Source organism: Ursus maritimus, unplaced genomic scaffold (genome assembly GCF_017311325.1).
Source record: "Ursus maritimus isolate PB19 unplaced genomic scaffold, ASM1731132v1 scaffold_17, whole genome shotgun sequence".
Lineage (NCBI taxonomy): Eukaryota > Metazoa > Chordata > Mammalia > Carnivora > Ursidae > Ursus > Ursus maritimus.
In genome coordinates, this window is record NW_024424119.1 from 31,062,647 (window position 1) to 31,087,343 (window position 24,697).

The 24,697-nt window shown below is 38.5% G+C and overlaps 1 protein-coding gene across 1 annotated transcript in view; it reads right to left on the minus strand.

Annotated features, from left to right (window-relative positions):
- The window catches only part of GRIN3A (glutamate ionotropic receptor NMDA type subunit 3A), a 140,716-nt gene that overhangs the window by 89,852 nt on the left and 26,167 nt on the right, over positions 1-24,697 (minus strand). The window contains exon 2 of the mRNA XM_008708024.2: positions 6,645-7,249. Within this exon, the coding sequence (XP_008706246.2) occupies positions 6,645-7,249 (605 nt within the window). The remainder of the gene's footprint in view (positions 1-6,644; positions 7,250-24,697) is intronic.

The following is a 24,697-nucleotide window of genomic DNA, read 5'->3' on the forward strand; positions in this document are numbered from 1 at the left end:
TTTTTTCCTGTGTTTCGCTCTCACATTGTAGTTAGATCTGTTCCATACCCTTAAGTTGTTTTTCTTTCCCTCTGCTTTTTGGTATGAACTTTGACTCTTCGGCACAATTGTGGTCTGTGCCCAGCCCTTGGACTGCTAGTTGCCTTGTGGAATACCCCAACTTACTTCTTTCTAGCTCTCTGGATCTGGCTCCAGCACTAACCCAGGTGCTGATAACCCTTCCAGCAGCACAGCCCTGGCATTGGCGCATCATGCGGTATTTACCAGTCAACCATCCATCCAAAGGGTTATAGGGTCTGGAGGTGGAAGTGGCCTGAGAGATAGATCTGGAGTTCAGAGCAGAGCTACAGTATTACCCTCTGCACTTTCATACCTCTTTCTGACATAGTTCCAAACTTTATGGTAGATGCATACAAAGTAAAAAAGTCAACAAAGAGCACAATTTCCTCTCCAGCAAATAAAAGCTTGGAAGCTCTCCTAATTTGGAAAAATTCCACAGTTTAAATAAAACTTGCTGGATGCTGGACTAAGCAAATTTGAGCTGTTTTCATCAAAACAGAGTCCTGAGGGAATACCTATTTTCCAGTGTTCCTTATTTGAGGCTTCCATGACTTAGTGAAAATCTCAGACTCAGTTCTTGGCATGACTTAAGTGACACAGAGTGAGCGTGGTAAGTTCAAAGGATTTCAATCAAGTTAGTCCAGTGATAGGGGTTCCTACTGGAAACATCTGGAAACAGAACTTAAGTGTTGGTCCCTAAGATTCATGACACCAAGGCACGTGCTTTCTAGAAGTACTGACACCTTGGACACCCTAGCAGAGAGTGTTAATGTAGGAGTAACAGCTGGACACACTAGGTTACCACACAGCAATGGGTTCTCCTTGGGGATACAAGGAATCAGTGTTACCAGCCTCCAACCCCTGGCTCCCATGTTCAGTGCAACTGCATCTCTTCTGTGTACCTGATGAAAACTATAGGCTAACTAGTTTGACTCAGTAGGGTCCTCAGGACAAGAATGCTTATACATGGGTCCTCATGCCTGGTGATTTATATAGCTTTAACTGAAAGAATATGAACTGCAAAGTAACGGGATCCCAATTAAGAAAGGTTTATATTAATTCTGAATTAGGAATTAGGATTTAGATGAACTGGTTTAAATCTTCCCCTATAAAGTACCAGCTGAATGACCCTAGACATACCACTTGAGTTTTCAAGTTGGGAATCCTTATAATCATGGAAATTAAAGTTTCTAAAGATTAAATAACTTTGCTAGGGTCACAGTGCCAGCGAAGTATCATAAAGGTGGACAAGAACATCCAAAATTAGAATTATATCACCCAGCCTCAAGTCCTTCTGGAACTCTTTTAACATCCAGGAATAAAATGGGGCCCATCAATTTATATCTTGCGATTTTTGAATGGGTATTTGTTTTGGTCTTTTTTTTCGAAGTTTCCTAGTGCCTCACAATACCAGCACATAGTAGGTTGCAAACAATATGTGCAGAATCAATAAATAAAGCAACATTTACTAAGAATAAAAGGACAGTGAATCATGGTATTGCTTGACCATGCAAGCATAAAGATGAACATAACTTGGAGGAGAAAGAGTATCCAGCATGTTGGACCGTTCTTCAAGGACAAATGAGGAGGGGGCCTAACAATGCCAGCTACTGCCAGAGAATAATGGTAGAATGGGTGTTGTCCCAATGAAGAATGATAGACAGCTAGGTCAAAGAAAGTGGGTAAAAAGATGGATAATTAGAGGAGCATATCTTCTCTTAGTAAGAGAACAGAAGAAGGGGATTGTAAGCTTCTGAGAACAGGGCCCCTGTTTTCTACTCTTTATGTCTCCAGCATTAGCCAAAGGCCTCACCTAATATTAGTAAGCTTCAACAAATGGTTGTGAATGAGTAAAGGAACTAATCACTGCCTACTTGATACAGAACTGACCTGCAGAAGCTGTTCAAAGAATAAAGGCAAGATTCTATGGCCTGTTGAGAAGCTAGAATAACTATCAGGACTATAATTAGTAAGCTAAAGGGTCAGGGACTTCTTAGGCCAAGGGAACGAGGGTCTGTAAGTGCCTAGACTCTTGAAATCCTTAAAGAAAGGATAACAGTCTTCGACCATGCTATGACTAGCCCTAGGGAGCTCTTTCTCTAGGAACAATAGATTCATTAGAATCCAGAGCCTAAAGTAAGCATGGACAAATCCTAACCCTAGAAACGGTAGGTCAAACTCCTACTCACTTTCGCCAGAGTCTGGTGTTTATAATGCAATAAGGGAGTAAATGCAGGCAAGGCTAAAACTAATTTTGAGAAGTAAAAACAATTTTTCTATCATAATGGTTTAAAAAATTACTTTCAAGGTTTTTATACTGTATTACTTTGGTTAATTCGTTACAGGATTATGACTTTACAAATATGTCATGGCTAATGTTCTGCCATTCAAGTGACATCAGTATGCATATAAAATGCACACTTCTTAGCTTGGCATAAAAGCCCCGTGTGGCATGCTATCGAATGAACTACTTTTCCAGAATCATGTCAAATCCTCTTCATACGCAATGTATGCTCCAACTGTACCAGATTTCTCTTTAGGGTCTTGCCATTTCCTAGGACTGTGAATTTGCCCCAAACCAGAAAATGACTTGTTTAGCTAGATTCAATTCCAGTGTTTCTTCCTCAGTGTCTGTAAAGATTTAATTATTTCCTCCTCTGTCTATATGAACGTATCTCTATTTTTAAGAATCACGTATCCTTTTGTTTTATAATCATTTCCTTACTTTCAACCTCACTCTAGTTCAACAAACAGCCATCGGCTACACAAAAACACTCATGTTACTGAATAATATACCAGATATCATCGCTTCAAATAACTGGCATTTAATAAAATGACTTGCAAATAAATTGTTAAAGATCACACCATAAACTTAACCCCCAAGTGGTTTTGTCTACATGTACCTTAGATGGACATTTGCTCTGGTGTGTGGGGACCCCGGAAGAATAAAATCCCCTATACCTATCGTTCCATCTATGTAGCCTGCCGTGAGAAATCATTTTTCAAGTCTAAAGCCTAAGCTAAAAAATCCATGTTTTTGGCAATTTCATTAACATTTTAAAATGTTAACAATTCTGTCAGGCCAAACTGAAAATGACTGTGTGAGAAATGAAAGCTTGCATAACTGACACCCGCTCTTCATGGCTCATTATCCTCATGACTTTCATTACGCAGTGAAGGAGTGGGGTCAGCCTCACAAAATTTAGGAACAATTAAGAAAATTACTGTATGCAGATGTGACTTATGGACTGAGAATAACGAACTTCCTAAAAGACTATATTCAACAAAGTAAGTAAGACTGATGGAAATTCCACAGATGTTTTATGGCTTAAGGCAGCTTTTCAGATATTCATTATAAAGACTCCTTCCAGGGTTTAGCTCACTTCCCTTGAACCTTTCCTGAACACTCCGAAACTTTCTCTTTGACCGTATTCCTCAGGGAGCCTAAGAAGTCCTAGGCATATTTCCTGAACTTCTTGGAGTTCACTCTCAAACACACTCGTGGAGATGAAAACATTGTCACTGACCCTTGTACACTGTGAATTGCTGCTGGGCTCCATACCTTATGCTCTTCTTTTAAACTTTCAAACTTTGTGGAATGAACATGTGGAAACAGCCATAGGGGCAAAGGTTATCCATGGACCTAACATTCCACCAAAAAAAAAAAAAAAAAGAAAGAAAAAAGAAAAAAAGAAAAGAAGAAAGACACTAAGTACCTAAGTAAAAAAAAGACTATGTTTTTAATTTAGGCAAAATTTTATTTATCTGTGAGCCACCTATTTTTCTTCTACAGCCACAGATAATGTAGGATGTAAATATAATATAAAATTTCCTTTCCTTCCTTCTATTTCAATAAATGTCTATTAAGTGGCTGCTATGTGCTAGGCATTAAACTAGGCTGAATAATAGTGTCTCTACTTAATGAAATTTATACTTTAGCTCAGAAGTCAGACACATAGACAAATAATGATGATGGAATGGGTTAAGTACCACCATATAATTTCATGTACAAAGTACCATGGGATCCTGTGAAAGGAGGCACATAACTGTAATATAAATTAAACCTTGAGGAGCCAGAAAGATCAGTTTGATCTTGATAAAATGAACCCCTAGGGTATATACAACCCAAGTCAACAAATATTTCTCTCTGTAGTTTCTAAACATTTTTAGGATCCAAACAGAATCATTTTTCTTGTGCTCTCCATTTTATATGAGGCAGAAAGATGCTAAATAACTTAATGTAACTTTCGTAGGGGTTTTTCCTGTCTGCTGTTCATGATTGTCTTTCCAAAATAATGACTATTCAAAATCACACATCAAAGTTTTGCTTATATTTTTGTTATGAAGGAGGATTTTTTTTTATCCCAGATAAAATCCTGAGCCTCAATTACGTGCTAGTTCAAAAATAGTATATTAAATCTTGATAGCAGCTGTAAAATAAAATATGCAAAGACTTTAATCTTGCGGAAATTCAAATACAATATGGGGAAAATGGAAAGTTCAGATGATGACAGAATATCTAATGTTATCATCAGTAGATTCCTAATAAATGAATTTTGAATTATTTTATTGTATTAACAACATTCTTCAGGGAGTGTATAGGTTGTGATTAAACTCTGCCAATATATGGCATTTAGCATGTTGCCTTGCACACAGTAGGTGCTCAATCTATATATGTAAGATTAAATGTAAAATGCTTATGACCACTTGACATTTCATCGAATAGTCATGTCTTTTTTAAAAGGCAAGACACTGTGAGGTTGTCTTTTGTGTCTCAATATAGTAAGATATTCTTGCTCCAAGAGGGCTGCCTGCTCAGTCAGAAGAGCATGCGATGCTTGATCTTGGGGTTGTGAGTTTGAGCCCCAAGTTGGGTTTAGAGATGACTAAAAATAAATAAATAAACTAAAAATGGGACCAGCCTGGAACTAAGCCTTTACCTTTAAAAGAGCAAAAATTTCTCTGATTTGGTCTCTCTGATCATAGGTGGTCCTTTTCAGGAAAAAATCAGAACCCTTTAAAATATCTTCCAAGGATAGTCTCCTTTTCCCAGGGATCATGAAAACTATTTCCATGTTACGGGTTATTCTTTAAATTAAATGGATTTTTTCATTCTAGCTTCTGAACCAGACTGATAAACTGGAGAAGGTACCTAAATAAAAAGGTCCCTAATTAGAGGTACCTAATTATGGATATACATATACATATACATAATATAGATATTATGTATATACATAATTATGGATACCTAATTAATAATAATATACCTAATTATGGATATACATATACATATACATAATATAGATATTATGTATATACATAATACATATACATATACATAATATAGATATGTATATATACATATACATAATATAGATATGTATTATGTATATACATAATAGATATGTATTATGTATATACATAATAGATATGTATTATGTATATACATAATACATATACATATACATAATATAGATATCTATCTATCTATATATATATTAGGTACCTTTAAATAGGTCATATGTAACACAGGCCTTGCAAGATCAAACCAATCTTTCTGGCTCCTCAAGTTTTAATTTATATTAAAGTTATGTGCCTTCTTTCACAAGGACCCCATGGTACTTTGTACATGAAATTATATGGTGGCATTTAGCCCATTCCATCATCATTATTTGTCTATGTGTCTTACTTCTGAGCTAAATATATATATATTATATATATATTATATATATATAAACTCCATGTTTTTGGCAATAAAACTCTTGTGGAACTCTTAGTTCTGTCTAGCTATCTATTGCCTATTGATCACCTAGCCAGCTAGCTACCTAGCTATCACCTACCTATTACAAGGACCCCATGGATAGTAGGATCTATTGTTAGGTCCATTTTACATAAATGGATACAGGACACTGGCAACTAAGGCTCAGAGAAGTTAAGTAACTTGACCGAGTCACACAAGCAATAAGTGGCAGAACTAAAATTCAGGCTCAGAGAGTCTGGCTCCAGGGTCTGTGCCTTTAACTATGACTCTACACTGTTTTAAGCATCACGGCCTGGGAGGAGAGAGAAAAATCCATTTGCTGCTCGACTAATTTTTTTCTCTGTATAGATTTCAAGAGATTTGTCTGAGTCTGTTGATATAAGAGTGGGCAGGGGAGAGAAACATTTTTTGTGTAATTACTATGAGCCGAGCATGGTGTTAGGTACTTTTCATACATAATTTTATGGTATCTTAATTATCATCTATCACACTATTCAATGTAATCCTTGCTTATGAACTAGAAAACCGAGGGTCAGAGTTTTTAAACAACTTGCCAAGAAGAAATAGCTAGTAAGAGGCTAAACCAGGGTTTAAAAGCAGGACTGTGTGTTTCTACGACACACCATGCGCTTTCAAATCCGTAGACCAAATTCCAGATGACAGATCATGAAATACTCGCCTCTGTAACCAGACGCCTCTCAGAAATATTATTAGAGTTGAAAGCTACTCGAAGTCAAGATTTCTGCAAAGGGGAGAGAGAGGGAAATCTTGCTTCCTGTCAAAACCCTGTGCATGGGGATGTAACACAGGCCTTGCATCCTACCTTGATAAATATTGTCCTGAAGTGAGATTTGTGGCATCCACCTCCATGCAGTTCATCGTGCTGGGGATAAGCGCGAGTTCTGGCTGGATCATGGTGGCCGTGGCTATAGCTCTCGCAACCAGTTCCATGGCATCTTGTACATAGTACTCGAAGACGGACTGCGTTGTTTTTCCATGAGCAATGAGCCCGAGGGGCAAACCTTCTGTCCTCAGTTCCTCAACGTTCTGGGAATCCCCCAGCACCCAACGAAGCTCAGGGGGCATTACTCCAAACTGGGTGGTAATTTCGAAAATCCGCCGGATACTTTCCATGTCACAGCCAAACATCACCATGGTGGGCGTACTGTTCTTAATACTCTCAAGCTGGACCTGCAGGAAGCTCAAGAGGTCCTCGGTGGAGGAGAGGTTGGTGGTGATGTTGATGATAGACCCAAGGTGGAACTTGGAATTTTTCTGGGTGAGGAGGAGGAAGTCAGTGACGTTCCAGTCTTCCTGGCACAGCAACAAGCTAAAATTGTACCAGTTGTTCATGGTCAGGATTGAGACAGTGACATCAGCATCAGAACTTAATGAATTTTCTAAACTCAGTTGTAGGTGAAGGGGATTCTGTATTTAAAGATACGAAAAAGAAGAATTAGAAAGCATTGGCCAAAGATGGTAACATAGGGTATGTTTGCTTTCTTATGAGGCTTACTTAATCCTATATTTTTCTCTACGATTTTCAAATGCCTCTGGGATAAAATTCCCATCATCTGGAAAACTGTGTTTCCTATCTAATGAATTACTGAATCCTTACAACGGATCTTCCTTGCTAAGACCAGAGGGCGAATGGTTTTTAGTGTTAAATGTCAGGGCTCACACAACTGGTCTTAAACTTTTATCAGGCTTCTCTACTTCCTTACAGCTTGTCCCCTTCTTGTATTCCATTTCTAACTATGGTTGTTATTAACTCATTTGTTAAATTCTCCCCTCAGGTGAAATAATTAAAAGAAATTATGTTTACTTTCCTTTAAAACAAACAGCAGAGAAGCCTAAAACAGTGCAGGCACTTGTAGAAGGATGGTGTGGAAAATGTTCACGTCAGTTTCCTAAACTTCCAGCCTCTGAGGAAGGCATTTTTAATATATATGGCCCTACAGCCTCAACGTTTGTGTTCCCCCAAAATTCATGCTAAAATCCTAATGCTCAAAGTGATGGTAGGAGGAGGTGGGGCCTTTGGGAAGTGACGAAGTCATGAGGGCAGAATCCTCATGAATGAGATTAATGCCCAACAGGCTCGAGAGAGCTCCCCCGCCCCTACTACTGTGTGAGTGAGTACACAGCGAGAAGCTGGCAGGCTGTGACCCAGTAGGGGGCCCTTCCTTGATTATACTGGCACCCTGATCTCCAACTTCCAATCTCTAGAACTGTGAGAAATCAACTTCTGTTATTTACAAGCCACCCAGCCTGTGGTCTTTTGTTATAACAGCCCAAACGGATGAAGACCTATGTTATAATTAGCAATACACACATTAGGATAAAATGTGTAGTTCGGTATCGAAGGCTTGATTGCATTTGTGTCTACACAGAGGGGATTTTTGCTGGGAAATGTGAAATGTGTGCCATTTAAACACACTTATGGAACTTCCATCACAATTTCATCTACTTAGGGAATTCACCAAATCAGTGAAGGAAGAGTATTTTTTTCTTATTATCTTTTCTTATTTGAAAAGTCACAAATCATAAATCATACAGGTGAAGTGGAAATAGTTCTCCAATGAACACATTTGTTCTCTGTTCTTCCTGAAACTTACTTATCCCTTAACACGGGCACCCCAAGAATGTTGAGCACAATACCTTCCACGTGCTAGGTGCACAAGAAATATTGGCTGAATTGAATTAAACACTTGCCCACTGGAAACTATGAGACCATAGGACTATTTGTGAGAACTTCCAAACACTTGGGCAAATAATATATGTAGAGAAACGAGGAAGGCTTTCTCAAAGTTTCAAGTGCCAAACAAAAGGTAAGTGTGGCCTCCCCTTACCCACCTAAAAATGTGTAACGAGAAACAGGATTTGAGCTGAACTTGTAATTCTATGAAGGACCAAAAGAATTTTAATATGAGCAGACGAAGGAGTGAAGTTTGAGAAGGGATTTTTGGGAGAAAGACTATGGCCATAGGCAGTGAATGAGAGCAATCATGCCGGTAGGTAGGATGGAGTTTTAAAATTTATTCTAAGAATTTAACTTTTGTCCTTCAAATTAAGCTTTTGAGCAGGGTTTGTAATGAGAAAAGCAGAACTGCTGGGGAATCATCTATGAGCAACATTCAACAGGGAGAGGGAAAATAAGCCCTTTAGGATCTTGATTAGGTGCAAAGTGTTTAAACTGGAAGCCAGTGTTGGTCATGGTAGGAAGGACAGGAGAAAAGTTTTTGTTTTTTTTTAATTAAAATTTAATGACAAGATCAGATGTGAGAGGCAAAAAAGGGAGAGGTGTTAGAAACCAGGAGACAGCATCCAGTAGGCAGTTCCTGGTTTCCAGGCTTGAGATGCCACCATACAAGATCTTGAGGTGAGAGGAATGGAAGCTTCCCTTCCTCACTCCTACTGTTGATCAATATAAATTCCTCCAGAATGTTCTTCTTGGCCTCTTTTAGCTTTTCTTCCTTTCTATTTCCTCCTCTGCTTTAAAACCCTCTTCCAGAAGCAAAGAGGAACGGAGGGCAAGCTCTACATTTAGCTGGCAGGAACAAATTATTCCCAACTATCTTCTTGGCCTCAGCTCCCTATTTTGTTACCAGCTTTCTTTCTAAAACATAAATATGACCACACCATTCTTCTGCACCATAACCTCCGAGTCACCCATAGAGCAAATTTCAGAATCAATAGTATGGCTTAGGAGGCCATTCCTAGTCTTTAACTTCACCTCCAACACTCCAAACATGCACACCAAGATGAATCATAGCAGACAACTTATTTTTCTTGTACCAGAGTGAGCATTTTCACACCTACACAGATAGGGCATGCTGATCTCTCGACGTCTCCAGGATGCTTTGCCTGTACTCATTCATCCTGCAAAACTCAGCTCTTCCACGCAGATTTCCAGAAACTAGTTCATGTAACATTTACTACCATTTCTGCTGCTATTAAACTTAAAAAAAACTGTTTTTTAATTTAAAAAATTTTTAAAAATTGAAGTATAGTTAACATAACTGCTGATCTTTTTTACTCACAATTTTTGGCCTGTTTATTTCCTGTAATGGTGATTCGGGTTTTTGTTCTGATTGTTCCTCTGACTCCTGACCAAGCAGAATTAATCATCTCATGTCTGTGTCCTGGTCTCATTTTGGTCATCTCTCTAATACAGGACTCTTCACACCATAATATAGCTATTCAATTAAGTCTTTCTCTCCCACACTAGACTGGAAGCTTCCGGAGGTTAAAGACCATATCTCAGCCATCTCATATCACACTGTTCTTAGTTAGTCAGAGATGGTGTTTGTCAAACACAGTTTTCTTTTGCTCACCTAAAGTCCTAGGCTATGATCATAATCTCTGCACTGAAAGACTGAGAAGAAGACCAATTCCAGCAGAGCATCAAGACCTAATATTTTGCCCCTAGTTGGAACAAAGGCTCATCCATAAACTTCCTTCAGAGGGATTCATTAAATTGGTATGTGAGGACCAAGTTTTAATGGAAGCAGGGATGAAAATATTCTCCTTTTGCTGAATAGGGAAGTGAAATTAGCTAACAATATTGAGCATTTAGCACCAGGCAGAAACAACTGCATTTGGCATAAGAGTGACGTGGTAGTAAAATGAAGGACAACTTTCCCTCCGCTGCCATGGATAATTATTAATCCACATAATCATCCTCACCCCTACAAGCAATCCTATTAAGAAATTCCAGTTGAAGTTAATTCTTTAACAGACTTATCCTTTAACACCATTCTTCAAACAAATATTTATTAAATAGTTTGGAAGCATCTAGTGATATTGTATTTTTCTAGTAGCCTCAGATGCAACATCTTCCAATTTCTCTCCATATAATAATAAAAGCACAGGTCACACACACACAATACAAACACACAATACAAAAACTTGTAACACTAAAACTCAAGCCTAATAGTAAAACTTCCATCAAAATCTGGGGCAAAATTTAAACGAGACTCATAAAACCAAATTGAGAATCAAATCGATATCTTACATACAGTTTGCTATTTGCAAAAGAGCAAATCCATGCTGAAAGAAGATATAATTTTTAAAAAATAATTTTTGCCTAAATCAGAGATTCAGTAACAAAATAACCCAACAAAATAACCCAAAATAACGCAATAACAAAATAACCCAAGAGGCATCTCTCAACCATGTAGACAGAGTGAAACTGTCTCATAAGTGCATTCGATTCATATAAATTAAAATAGACTCAGTGGAGGGAGGTAGGGAGAGAGAAAATATAACACTAAATCTCCCCTAAATGAGCGTACTCCTTATACGACATGTTATATATAATTATGTATTATAATATATGCGTGTTACTGCACACAGTCATGTACACAAAACCATACATGCCAAACTAAATAGATAATTGAAGGGGCTTTCAAATATAATTTTCCTACATGTTGAACTGAATCTTTATTTCTACCTAAGATGACATGCCACTCTGCTCCACTGATTTTTAAGATTTGATTCTCATCATAATCTGCTTCTACATTAGTTTGGAGGCTAAAATTCTCAAAAGTATAGGGCAAGAATGGTCATGCTGAAATGCGTGCATGGAATGAAATCTCAGTAAGTCAAGTGCAGAGCTGGAGGGACAGAGGAGTTGCCAGGATGGCAATGCAGTTGCCAGTGTCGGGGGGTCATTCAATGATGCAAGGAAAGACTGCTTCACCTGCTATGATCACACTGGATTGATAACTATATTAACTATTTAACTAATGTTAAAATTCCACGGAAAGTAAAGTCAGGCAAAGATGGTATTAAATTTGGAAATAGAAAAATGATAGAGGGGCCTTGCCTTAAGAGATAGTAGAGTACATCAGAAAATGCAATTTCTATAAAACAACAGTTAAAACAGGGAAGTAGTAGCAAAAGGATTAACAGGTAAATAAATAGAACAGATGTGTTTATGTATTTAAAGAAGTACATTGATTTAATAGACTACATTGATATCTCATATGTTGCAAATCATAAAGGAATATGGAAGAAATACACATGAAATCAGGGGTTGAGAAAATAGATCATTTGTGAAAATAATTTCTTTTAAATTCTTAATTCCACCATATATTAAAAATCAATTCCAGGCCATTTAAGAGTTAAAAGTACAATAGCAAATCATTAAAAGACAGACCTAATAGGTACCTATGTTTCAGAAATCACAATGATGAAGAGAAATACATTGAAATGAATATTACAAAATACCTTATTTCTAGCATTTTTAAAAATTAAACACCTATCATAAACAACAACAAAAAACAAAGGGAACATGAGCAATAAGAGAACATGTGAAACAAATCTGATAGACAAAGAGCTAATGTTCACTAAATACGAAGAACATTTGCCGATCAATCAGGAAATAGAAACCTCAACTGAGCACTCATTCAATCAAGAAAAATAATCTAGGCTTCCACGGTGAGCCATGCCTCTGCAAGAAATTTCCCATTGCCTGTGTAGGGAGTGAGAGCTAGACAGCACACAGGTATGTAGACAAATAAACACTAATTATAAATATTACTGTAAATGAAACTAATAGGGTGAGGTAAGAGTGGGAAAGGGGGGAGAGGGTGCCAGGAAAAGTTTAATAATTATGATTAGTATGGTAGGTGGATGCAAATATTTGCACTAGACAAGCACTCGCAGTTGGGACTTGAGCAAAAATAAGGAATGTATATAAAATGACTAATCACTACGTATAGGTAAACATATACAATGATTCATAAAAACATACACATTTAACTAATATTGCAGTCTCATTTTGACCATCCATTCTCTTTCAACTAGATACTATCTTTCTAGTCCCAGATAAATGGTTGGAACTGCCACCTGCTTCTGTATTCCCCTCCGATGCTTCACTCTCCCCTTTTGTAGTGTCTGCAATCTGTTTCCTTACGTCCTGAACAGTCCACGCTGGCTCGGCCACGGTCTTCTTCAGTCAGCTGAGCTTGTCTCTCCTTTCCTGGGGCAGTGAGTAGAATGGCTAGGGACAGTAATCCTGGTAATCTCTTAAACTCTGGCTCCATCATTTATGAGCCGAGTGACCTTCTCCAAGTCACTTAGTGTCTCTGAGTCATAAATTCCTCATCTCTAAAACGGGGATAATTCTACCTCCTTCCTTACTGATTCATTGTGAGAATGAAATGTGAGAAAGTGATAATGCCTGGGAAGTGCCTGGCTCCCAGGGAAGGCCTAGGAAGTGGAAGCTGTTACAATTTGCTTAGAGTTAAGTCACTGTGCTGGAAGTGCTTTTAAAGTGACTCCAAGGCATTTTTTTTCTTTGCTATTGTTCTTTTTCATCTATTTTCACACAATAGTCCCTGAAATACGGATCTTTTACTAATACCAATTACACCAACTCCCTAGCAGGAAAACAGCAACTCTGTCTCAGGCTGGGGGCGGCTATTTATTTGGGAGATACTGTGTTCCCCGCAGAGTATCTGCCTCCCCCCAACCCCCAACACACAAAAAGAAAAAAACCCAAAGCCCCTTCTTTTTTTGGTACTGGTTCTAGCCTCACTTTACAAGTTAAGGAATTTTTGGCGCCAACTGCTGGAAATCCCCTGTCAATCTTTGTTCTTCCCAAGAGCACAGATTCAACTATTTTCTGGATCAGTAAAAGTCTCAGAAACAGGATTGGCGGCAGTCAAGAGCTTGCCAGATGCTTTGAGACGTTCCCTGACAGAAGAAAAGAGGTAACGAAGCCAGGTTTGCTTTGAGAGTGAAGAAAAAAAAAAAAATGAAATTCTCTCAGCTCTTTCCTGGGCAAGCAAACCATTTAGTTTTGCCTTCTAGGCCAAAGCTCAGACAGCTCAAATGAGCGTAATATTTCCACCACTTTTAACAGAGATGAAATTCCCTTCCTTTCATGAGTCTGCTGATTACTGAAAGTGTTCAAGGGGCTCAGAACTGGCGTTCTCCCCTGCTATCGCTTCTCCTCAGCCAAGGAGGTCACGGGAGGTTTGTGGTTTCTCATTATCTCACACCTCATTTGACCTATATTATACAGAAGACTGTTTTTTTCTGAAAATTAAAGCTTATTCCTTTAGAAGCTCAGGCTTTTAAATAAATGAACTGTTTTTTTTACCATTGCATTAGGGATTCAGGCAAACAGAAGGCGCAGTCCATGCCCAGAAATTGTAATCTAATAATAATAATACAAATGAAGAGCTAATATCTACCAATGGCCCTGGTGCTTTATGCATATTGTCTTATTTTATCCTCACAATGGCCTCAGGAGGTGACGGCAATTAGCTTTTTAAATAAGTGACAAAAATGAGGCTCAGAAAGAATTATTTTTCCAAGACTGCACAGCTACTAAGAAGAGCGAGCCTGGATCAAAACCCAACTTCGTAGGACTTGAAAGCCTGTGCCTTTGGCTAGTCTATACTACTCTTTTCACTTGATAGAACATGAGAGGTAGAGCCTTGACATTCACAGACTTAATATTTGTAGTCCCAATTCTTTGCAAGTAATCCTAAAGGCTCATGGAATCCAGTCACTTTTAAGACACGCCCTGGCATGGGTTAGCATGACATGCCCCCTGAGGCTGGCGCCTGGGAACTGGGGAGGTGGGGAGCGTGCTGCCCAGCAGGCACATGGCTTCCCAACAGTTTTTGTACTCGTCCTTCCATTTGTAGCAACTCTTGTGAAATGACAAGACTTGTATTTCTTCATTAACAACAGTTGAACAAAGAAAGTCAATCATATAATTAACGACAACCGTTTTGTGTTCGGTAGAAGAAAGTATGGAAAGGCTCACTTAAATTTTTCATTTAGATTCTACTGAATTTCGTGTTTGAAACTATAATGTGTAATGGTGTTCCACCATAATGTATGGGGGTGTCAGCAAAGATCTTAGGACCTATCCTGCAGGATTTCTGAGTGATAGATAAGACAACGCATAACCAAGTAGTAGAACACGATGAATGCATCAGAAGGCGGGAATATGGGCGCATGGTGCAGTTGGCATAATATTGCCAGTTAGGCTGTGTGCAGCAGTATGGGGAAGACTAGAATTCACCTTCTGGAATAGAGAGGACACTGGTAGACTGACCTGCTCTTAGGAGGAAATGTTGGCATGCATAATGTTGTCTTCACCATAACTGGCTGATTTATTTATCCAACAAAACCTGTTGAGAGCCCATGACATGCCAGGCCACGGATAGAGCGATGCATGTCTTCAGGCAGAAGAAACACTGGGAGCAGTTGTGCTACACCCTTTGAACAAACTCAATCTTTCTTCGTTCCAGGCTGATTTCCAAAAAGGAAAGTCGGTTTGTGGTGATTACTCAAGTTTCTCACACTCGGCTTTTGGTCACACTTTTTTTTTTCTCATTCGATTTCCATTTAATTATTAATACCCAATTTGTTCATCCACGTTCCACCCCATTTCTGCCTTTTGTCCTAGATGGTAATACTTCGTTTCACTCACCTGACCCTTTGTAATCTTTAAAGCCTTTGGCGGCCACTCACTCTCTGAGCCCTGCTCTCCCCGACCACTCAATAAGATATACCCTGCCCAGGGGCAACCTCTGATGCTTCAAACTGTCACGATCAAAAGGAAGGGCTTTGATCAAAAGGACGTGGCTACCGAAGATAAGTAGTTGTACGGTGTTTAAGAGAAGTCAGCTCAGGCGAAATGTCCCAGCACAGGAAAGGGTGAACCAAGGACAGGGAGGCATTTGACATCAGGAAAGACTATCAGCAAGCAAGACGGTCCAAAACCTTGGTCTGGGGTTCAGAAGGTCACGGCAATTCCCAGGAGCGTCCAGAAGAGAACATGGTGGCTCTATGTGGAGTAACTCAGATCTCTGTTTGAATGGTGGTTCTTTGACCAGTTGTCTGTAACAGACGTTGTGAAAATCATTTAGCCTCATGGAGCTTCATTTTCCTTTTCTATGCAATGAAAATGATGCTCCCTACCTTGCAAGGTTTGTGAGGATTAAATTATACATATAAAGCATCAGCACACAGTAAATAGTAAGTGGTAGTTTATAATACTGCTGCTGCTGCTGAGATTAGGAATGTTATACCAACAGAATCTAAGTATAAGGGCTAGACTGGAGGTCCATTCGGTTTATTTGACAAACAGTTGGATACGTATTTTGAGCACCTATTTTGTGTCAGTCATTGGATGCTGACTACTGAGACTACTGTAGTGAATAAGCTCAATACTGTCTTTTCTTTCATGGACTTTAAAGTCCATAGGGTATCATCACCACCAGGACACAAACTGATAGTTTAGAAATAAAGCAGGAGACCCGTGACAAGCAATAGGGCCCAAAGTTTAAGCCAGACTAAAAGGAATGGTGATTTAGCTTTTGAGTTTTAGATATGAGGCAAATATCATCACAGAGTTCTTGCTTACATTTTGGACAAGCCCTGGACACTGGGGCAAGGCCAAGTCTACAGGTGGAGGTCAAGGGACCACGGATAAATGGGAGGGGAAGAGGAGGCTAGACGGAGAACATGATGATTAGGGAGGCTGTATCACATGCCTAATGTGTAGTAAATATTTAGTAAATATCAGCCTCCTCCTCCTTATTATAATTATTAGTGTTGTGAATAAAACTAGCACACTTCCTTGGGCTGACACAGTTGAACCTTCCCTGATGACTCACAGCATTTTGATGTCAGCAGTAGTCACTGTACCTGGCTGCAGGGCCATCATGTGTTCAGGGTCCCTGGAGCCAGCAGGTGTCCACAGTGACTGAACCAAGGGGAGCTGAGCTTATGGTGATGCTGGAACTCTTGAGCCTCTTTGGAAAGTGTATTTTCTCTCTTTTCCCGCCATGGTGTCAGGCTGTCCCCCATCCTTTTTCATTGTGTCAGTGTGCCCACCTTCACCAACTTCTTGAAGCCCCTTTTAAGATACTTTGACCTCAAAAAAGAGTCTAACTCACACGTCACAATTTTGTCTTAAATAAGAGCCTACATCAAGACCATCCTATAAGCAAGATGGATCAGCTTTAGCAGTACTGAGGAGGCTGTGGACTGGCTTTGAGATCAGGACTGTTCTGGGGATTGTGGTTTCCCTTTCTTCAATTGTGATGAGAGAATAATTACTAGCAGTCATCCAACTACTTCAGGGCAGTGGGGGACCAGGTGATGTTACCCATGTGAAGGGGCTTTACGAAGTACTTTATGGAGCACTATAAAAATAGATGACATGATCCGTTTGCATATCTATTTTCTGGACCGTGGGGGGTGGCAGGATCAATAACCTACAGAGAGGTAAAGGAGACATTTCTGGAGTAGGATATTAAAGCTAGATTTAATTGTCAAATTCTATGCCAACTTTTTAATGTTCATATTACAAAAAGATAAGATTATTTTTACATTTTAAGAACTTTTGGAATAAAGTTGTTAGTTTAAGAGTGATTTCAGTTACTATTTCACTACCCAGGTTTTGTTCAAATTAAGTAATATTTGAATGAATGTACACATTTGTATGTATCAGCAGGCAGATGATTTATAAGATAATTAAAATTTATTGAAGTGTTCAAACTATCGTTATAGACACTCTCGGTGACAAACTCTGGCATATTTTCTTATAATGGGAACTATTGAAATGTGCACCAGATAATTAAACTGTCTAGCATGCAAGTTAAATTTCCTATGGAAATTTGATTACTTTATGTCAATGCAGCTTGAAACTATTATTAAGAGATGGCTTATGTCACATGCTAATTTGCTTTATTACAGTGAGAATGAAAACTCAGCTAAATGCTGATTATTTCTATTTTTAAATACCCTCTAGGACTGACACCACAGTTGACATAAGCTTTTTTTGTCAATTCCTTAAGCCTTTTTTTTTTTTTTTTTTACTGATACAAGAACAGGTTTTGTACACTTAAACCACGGTTTAACTAATTGTGATGTAATATGGCTTTTATACATACCGGTGTAGCGTCCTAGATTAATTTCCTAACTGTAAAATCAGTTTAATTGCATAACAGCTTCTTATTTCATTTGGAAATTAAAAAATTTGTACAGACTCACATTCATTGCTTGCTACCTGACATTGACCAGTTTAACACCATAAAGAGTATTAGCATGCCATTAAACAGTATCTCAGTAAATTTCCATTTTAGCACCTTATTTCAAAACTTGTGATCCACTAATTATGATGAAGCTTTGCTGCAATGACATTTTATTTCACTTGCATTACTAGGCACATTAGCATAATTAATTCTTTGTACCTTTCAAATCCTGGTTAAGAGTAAGAAGGCACTGAAAATGTTGAATTTAGTTCTTAAAGTCTCTAGTCAGAAGCAGTACTTTCTCATGAATTAGTGATCACACTCAGAAGCTCTTTAAGCATTTGTGGTGACCTCAGGTCTCGAACAATGAATCCTGAATGAATGGGTCTATGTTCTTCCAGGAGGGTCCATGTGAGCACTATCACTGATTATGAAATAAAAAAAGACCCAGTTGGCTAGTTATCAAATTTAAGATTTGGATCGCATCTGGCCCTGTTGTGAACTCACTTGTCAAATCACTGCCTGTATCCATTCAAGCCCAACAATAATCAGATAGGGCAGAACTATTAAGTTTAAATGATCTACCAAAAGCCAATTAGTATACTTATGATTTTATCATTTGGTTTGGAAGGGACCTTAAAGTTCACCTAAGACAAGCTCCTGTACCGTTTAAGGAATGCCATGAATTAAAGGGTAAGAATGAGTTAAAGGCATTTCTCTAATTAGGAAGGTTACTAATTTTTTAAATTGAGGTGGTCTGTTTTCCTTATGCTTTTTAATGAATATGACTGCATTTTAATATTTATGAATATCTGCTTGTGTTTAATTTTATCTCCTGAATTTTAAAGGAAAGATGCGGGCTCAGCCCAAATTTGCTGTAATCTCTCTGTAGTCCTTAAGCCACAAATAACGGCCCTTTATAAGAGAGGTATAAAGAGTGCGCTGATTTATGAATTCATTAATTTTTCTTCCCCACTGTGACAAACATATATAATCACATCATGTCTTGAGAGCACAGAAAAATTAATTACTAATATATTTAGTGCTAGAAAGAATCAAATCAAATACAATGAGTTTTCTGGGTTTCCATCTGATTTACTGTATAAGCCTTGGAATTATGTCTTTCTGGAATTATTTATTGTCCTTATACAGTCATTCTGTTAACATTTTTTAAGCCTCTCTTGGCATTATTTTCTTTGAAACTCTTGCCAAAAGCTTTTAGGCTTTAAAATGGGAAGAACCGCCAAAGACCATCACTATGTTTTCTAAGTCAGTCATGGAGCACAGATCCAAAAAGAGAACAGGGACGAGAGGTCTTTATTATTTCCAGAAAAAAAAAAGGGGGGAATTGATAACTCTGTCTTTATAATATAGACCAGCACTCAAAATGCTAAATTCACAATGTTGATGATTCTCTCCCCTTTCTGTGTCCTGAATGGTCCTGGAGAACCCTGGTATCCTATCTCTTGCCTTCCTTTCCAGATTATACAGGATCCATCAGAGTAGACAGTGACATTTCTATGTATTCTAGACCTCATCACGCTTATCTCCTCTGAGGCACAACAGTGGTGTCATCTTGTCCTGTTTATTCAATTGTCTAAATATATCAGTTTCCTTTTATCTTGGAAGCCATCCCCCCCAAACTTGGACTTCCCCAAGTGCCCCGGCTGTGTCACCTCCACATGCGTGGGTAGGTCACTTTCTCTGTCCAGAACACTCTTCACCTCCCTTTTGACCTCACAGACTTCCAGACAGCTCTCCTCCAGTTAAACGCGGCTGACTTGCCTCACCCTCGAGTTGTGTTACTTGCCTCCCTTTTTTCTGCTGCCCTTCCACACTCTGCACATCCCCCAAACATTTATAACATGACACAGTCATTACTCCTTTCCTCATCTCTCTCCTTCCCTGGACCATTTGGGGGCTAGATACATTGTCTTTATAGTAAAATCCTGAGTACCAGTGCCCAGAAAAGAAGAGACTCATGGCAAAGATTTGTTGCCTGAATGAACAAATGGTGATGTGTAGTTTAGATTTAGACAGAGAAGCCTGACCTTTAGCTGAGATGTGGGTCTATTTTTGATGAGTCATTTTCCTTCCTATTTGACTAATAGGGCTTCTCTCTAGAGGCAGGAGTAATTAGTATCTGTTTTCCCATAAAATCATCTCCTTCCAGATGACACAAATATTCTCTGATGTCAATCAGGAAAGTGGCACCTGAATGCTGAGAAGATTGACAGAATTGCTCAATTGCATATGTGCCCGAGGCACTGTTTAGAAATACAAGTGAATCATGACATGTGCAAACTCAGTCTGTGTCACTCATTTCCTTTACACTAAAGACGGTTGTGGGGAAATATTTATTGTGCTTTATAAATTATTCATAGTTGACTTTGTTTAAATGTTCAACACCGATGCATTTAAAACATAATTGAAGACACGAAGGTATCAATGTTGACGCAACCGTTCAGTTGCTCATCTGTTATTTCAAGTGAAGTACCATAACAGCCCTGGAGAAATGACTTTGGAATCCCAGTGACCAACGGAGAATGGTATTCTAACAAAGTACATGGAAATGACAGTAAATAACGAAGACTAAGAGAAGAAGAGCGCAGATAAAGGAAGGTGATAGAAGTTTTATCAGGATTTTGAAACTTAAAAATAACACACCTATTATTACTATGCACAACCAAAAATATCTTAGTATTTAGCATTAAAAAGCAAGTGATCAGGCTTCTATTTACTTGAATTCAGAGACACAGCTATGCATGGCGTGAAGGAGGGGGAGGGGAACTTGGACAACCAAATTCCAGCACAATTCTTGCTGTTCCTTTTTTATGCAAAGTGAGAACGCTTCCCCCAGATGGCTGATTCCTTCTCAATATTCAGGTCTCAGCTCAAACTTCTGGACATTTTTTTTTTTTTTAAATGTTCAGTTAGCCAACATATAGTACATCATTAGTTTCTGATGTAGTGTTCAATGATTCATTAGTCGCATATAACACTCAGTGCTCATCACAACACGTGCCCTCAATACCCATCGTCCAGTTACCCCATCCCCCACCCCCCCCTTCTGTAACCCTCAGTTTGTTTCCCAGAGTCCAGAGTTTCTCATGGTTTGTCTCCCTCTCTGATTTCTTCTCCTTCAGTTTATTTCTGGGCTTTCTATTTAACATCAGCAGCCTCCTCAATGAACCACCACCACCAAATCCAGAACCTTCATGGAACACAACTTCATCTTCTTGAGCACTGGTCAGTGATGGAAACGAACTTACTTATTTGTTGATGGGTCTGTTCAACACTCTCTCACCATGAAGGTGAAAGTTTCTGGAGGGCCCAGACACTACATCCTCTGGGCCTAGAACACTGTTTAGTGGCATTTGTTGGTTGACTGACACTGACTCGAGATACCTCTCTGTTACATATTAAAACTTATCTTTCCTCTAAAAACTTCCAAAAGCTCATATTTTGACTGATAAGACATATACCAGATATTGTCCCTGTGGAATTAGTTTGGGTTGGTTGACCTATAGAAATCTGTCTTTCTTTGGTACCTCGGTCTCCATCCAAGCCTGTTTGGTGCTCCCTTTGCCTCCACTTCCACCTCCATCCTGTCTCTGTCTTGATCTCTAGCTTGGTCTCTAAATTTTTTTCATCTCAACATTTACCTCCTTTGCGGCCATATCTCTAGTTTTCTCTCTTGTGTAAACACAAGGCAAATGGCTTTCTTTAAAAAGAGCATACTAATGCCAAGTGACTATATTTACTGAGCATTAGAAATAATTATCATTGTATTCAAACAGCTTGCTGCTTTGCTATTGTCCTAAAAAGAGGATACATTTCAGATAGTATTTGAAAACCAAAACTCATTATGGTGCGGCTCTTTACTGCAAAACTGGATTATCTGGATCAAATCATGTTTCCTAAAATATTCTCATACAGTATTTTCTGATAGAATAGGGCTCATTCATTCAATACCTTAACGGAATGCTTAGAGAGGCAAAATTTAATCCTTTGGTGTTTGAGGTCATATTCACTTCCAGAGTGTCTCATGTTTCTATGCAATATATTTTAGATACTTTTTTTTTTTTTTACAGAAAACATTTGTTGAATTGCTAGTATATGCCAGGCACTGTCATATATTGGGAATGTAACGAGAATGAACAAAACAGATATGCCCTGTGTCTTCATGGAGCTTAGAGTTTGAGGGCGGAGGCAGATATTAATAAAATAGAACATTAATAAAATAAAAACTAATAATAGGTAACACTTATTGGATGAATGTTCACTGTGTGCTAGGTGGTGTTCTAAGTGTTTTACAACTATTCATTCATTCAATCCTTTCAACAGTTTTATGATGTAGGAACTACTAACCTGTCCATTTTACAGAGGATAAAACTAAGGTCACACAACTAGTAAGAAGCCAAGATGGGATTCAAAATGAATCTCTAGAAGCCATCCTTTTAAACACTACATTTCACTGCCTTGTGAGACTTGTTAAAAAAAAATAAGAGGCGAGATTCATTTCAAGTAAATTTGTAATTATAAGGGTAAGTTCCATGAACCTAAAGTGAAGGGTATAGAGAGTATATTCCAGAGTGACCTAGTCTGGGGAATCAGGCAAGATTTTCTTATAGAAGAGGTGTTAAAATTCAGATGGGAAGGATTTAATTAATTTATATTTCATTCCCTTCAACTTAGTTGTGCCCTACCTAATACTACTAGAACCTTCTTTTCAAAGGAATACAGAGGCTCCTCATCGACAATTTGGTAGTTAATTCATCCTTCTGAACTTTCCGCTTCCTGCAAAATAATCAATCTCTGCTGTTGATTAACATAATGCGAAGTCAGAACAAATGAAAATGGGCCAGATGCATATAGAAACTCTCTGGGTGGCCATGGTCTGTCTCAAGATGAATGTGAATTCAGGATGAAGGCGAATGCCTTTCAGTAATAACCCTAAGAAGTAAACAATATTAACTAGGATTCTTTTGTGACCCATTCTAGCCACTTGTAGATAATGCTATAGTTTGGAGAGTAATTATTTAAGAACCACATAATCAGATTATGCAATCAGGGAGCTGGAAGGCCTGACATTATTGCATTTAATTCATGACACACTATATAGTAAACCATTTCAGGGAAATGGAGCTTCTCCTTTTAATGCACATCATTAGGAAAACAGTCCTCACTGTCCATGTGGCAGAACACTAGAATGTGCTGCCAGAGGTCATCATAGGTTCTTTTTAAGCAACAGCTCATTTAATTCCCAGATAGGCCAGGAAGCTTCAATTTGTTCCTTGGACACAGATTTCATTCTTCACCCCAGCACTTATCTAAAAAGTGTAGAACGTTACACACAAGGGAGACCAAGTAAAAGAACGAGAATGAATGTGTTGCCAAATGACCAAATTTTATAGTCTCTCAAGTCTGAGAGGATTGATCGTTTTGTTTTGTTTTTTTTTTTTTTTTCCCACTTGCAGACGAAACTTACAGATTTCAGGAAAGAAATCGCAGACTCCTAATGAGGTGGTGAGACTAAATCAGCAAATGAGAAGCAAGAAACACCCTAACAGCAATTCTTCAACAGCCACTGAAATTTGCAAAAGATGCCAGTATCTCCCAGGAGAGCAAACAATCATGATGTTGAAATGCCAACTGTGGAAATAGTATGTTAAAAATGCAGAGCAAAATTTCCCAACAGTACATTTTGTCTTATGGAGCGCAGCACATGCACAATAGTGCACAAGTAGCCCCAGGGTTGCAGCTACATCGGCAGAAATCTCTACTTCTCTGTCCATGGTAATAGTTAGTGAACTGAACTGGGGACACACCGCCTAGCTTAATTTATTATCACCAATAATTATTTATATCGAATAAGGTTAAACAATAGCATTCAGTGCAAATCCCACATATACCCACTTGACTGCTCTTCTTTATGGCTAGCGTATTGTTTGGTCTTGCATATCTTTGGCACAGCAGAAGCCTTCCTTTTGGTTGCCCTTGTGATGCCTTCTTCATATGTGTTTTAAAATATTCCAGATTGGCAGCTCCTCAGATAGAAGATATGGATACTGATGGGGCTTATATTATTTTAAACACAGACTCATTACTAATACACTTTAATCTCTGGTTTAAGTAGGCACTGCTTTTGTTTTGTTTTAGATTTTTACAATTGCTTCCCGTACTAACAGAAACATTTTGAACACTGCATAATATGCCTACAGTTTTAAGATAATATCAGTGCAATTGTTTTTATTCTTAACTCTGGCAGACAATGTATCCTAAGGATTTGGGATTAGTAGACAGTGAATTTTTATTCCCCTCTTGGACTGCAGGGACCTCCAGGCAAGGGTAATGTTCTGCTATTCTTTACATTTAATGTTTCTGCACAGAAGGAGGGCAGAAGGGAGCATGAAGTCAGAAGTCGCTCACTTCTCTTTCCATAGTTCTTCGGCAAGACTTTCTTCTTAACGTTAACCAGTTGTAACTTGCTGAATATTGGGTGAAGAAAAGAGGGAGTTCATCAGTGCAAAAGGTTGGGGTGGGGGTGGTGCTTAGAGGTACTAATATGTAATAGATTCAGATAAAAAGGGAATAAGAACAAATCTACTATTTGGATGGAAAGTATAAAATGAGTTAGCTGAGGAGGGTAAAATATTTTACATTCGAAAGGGTCCTGAGACCATGTCAGTGATTAAGTGCTAAGAGTAGTCAATAGATCACTAAGTGACTAATGCAATCACATTTGGGGACTGGAATAGCTAACTTCATGATTTTCAGAGATTTAACATTACTTACTACGGGCAATGGGTGGTCCAATGGTGGGGGAGATTGGCATCATGTGGCCTTTAAATATCTTTTCAAATAA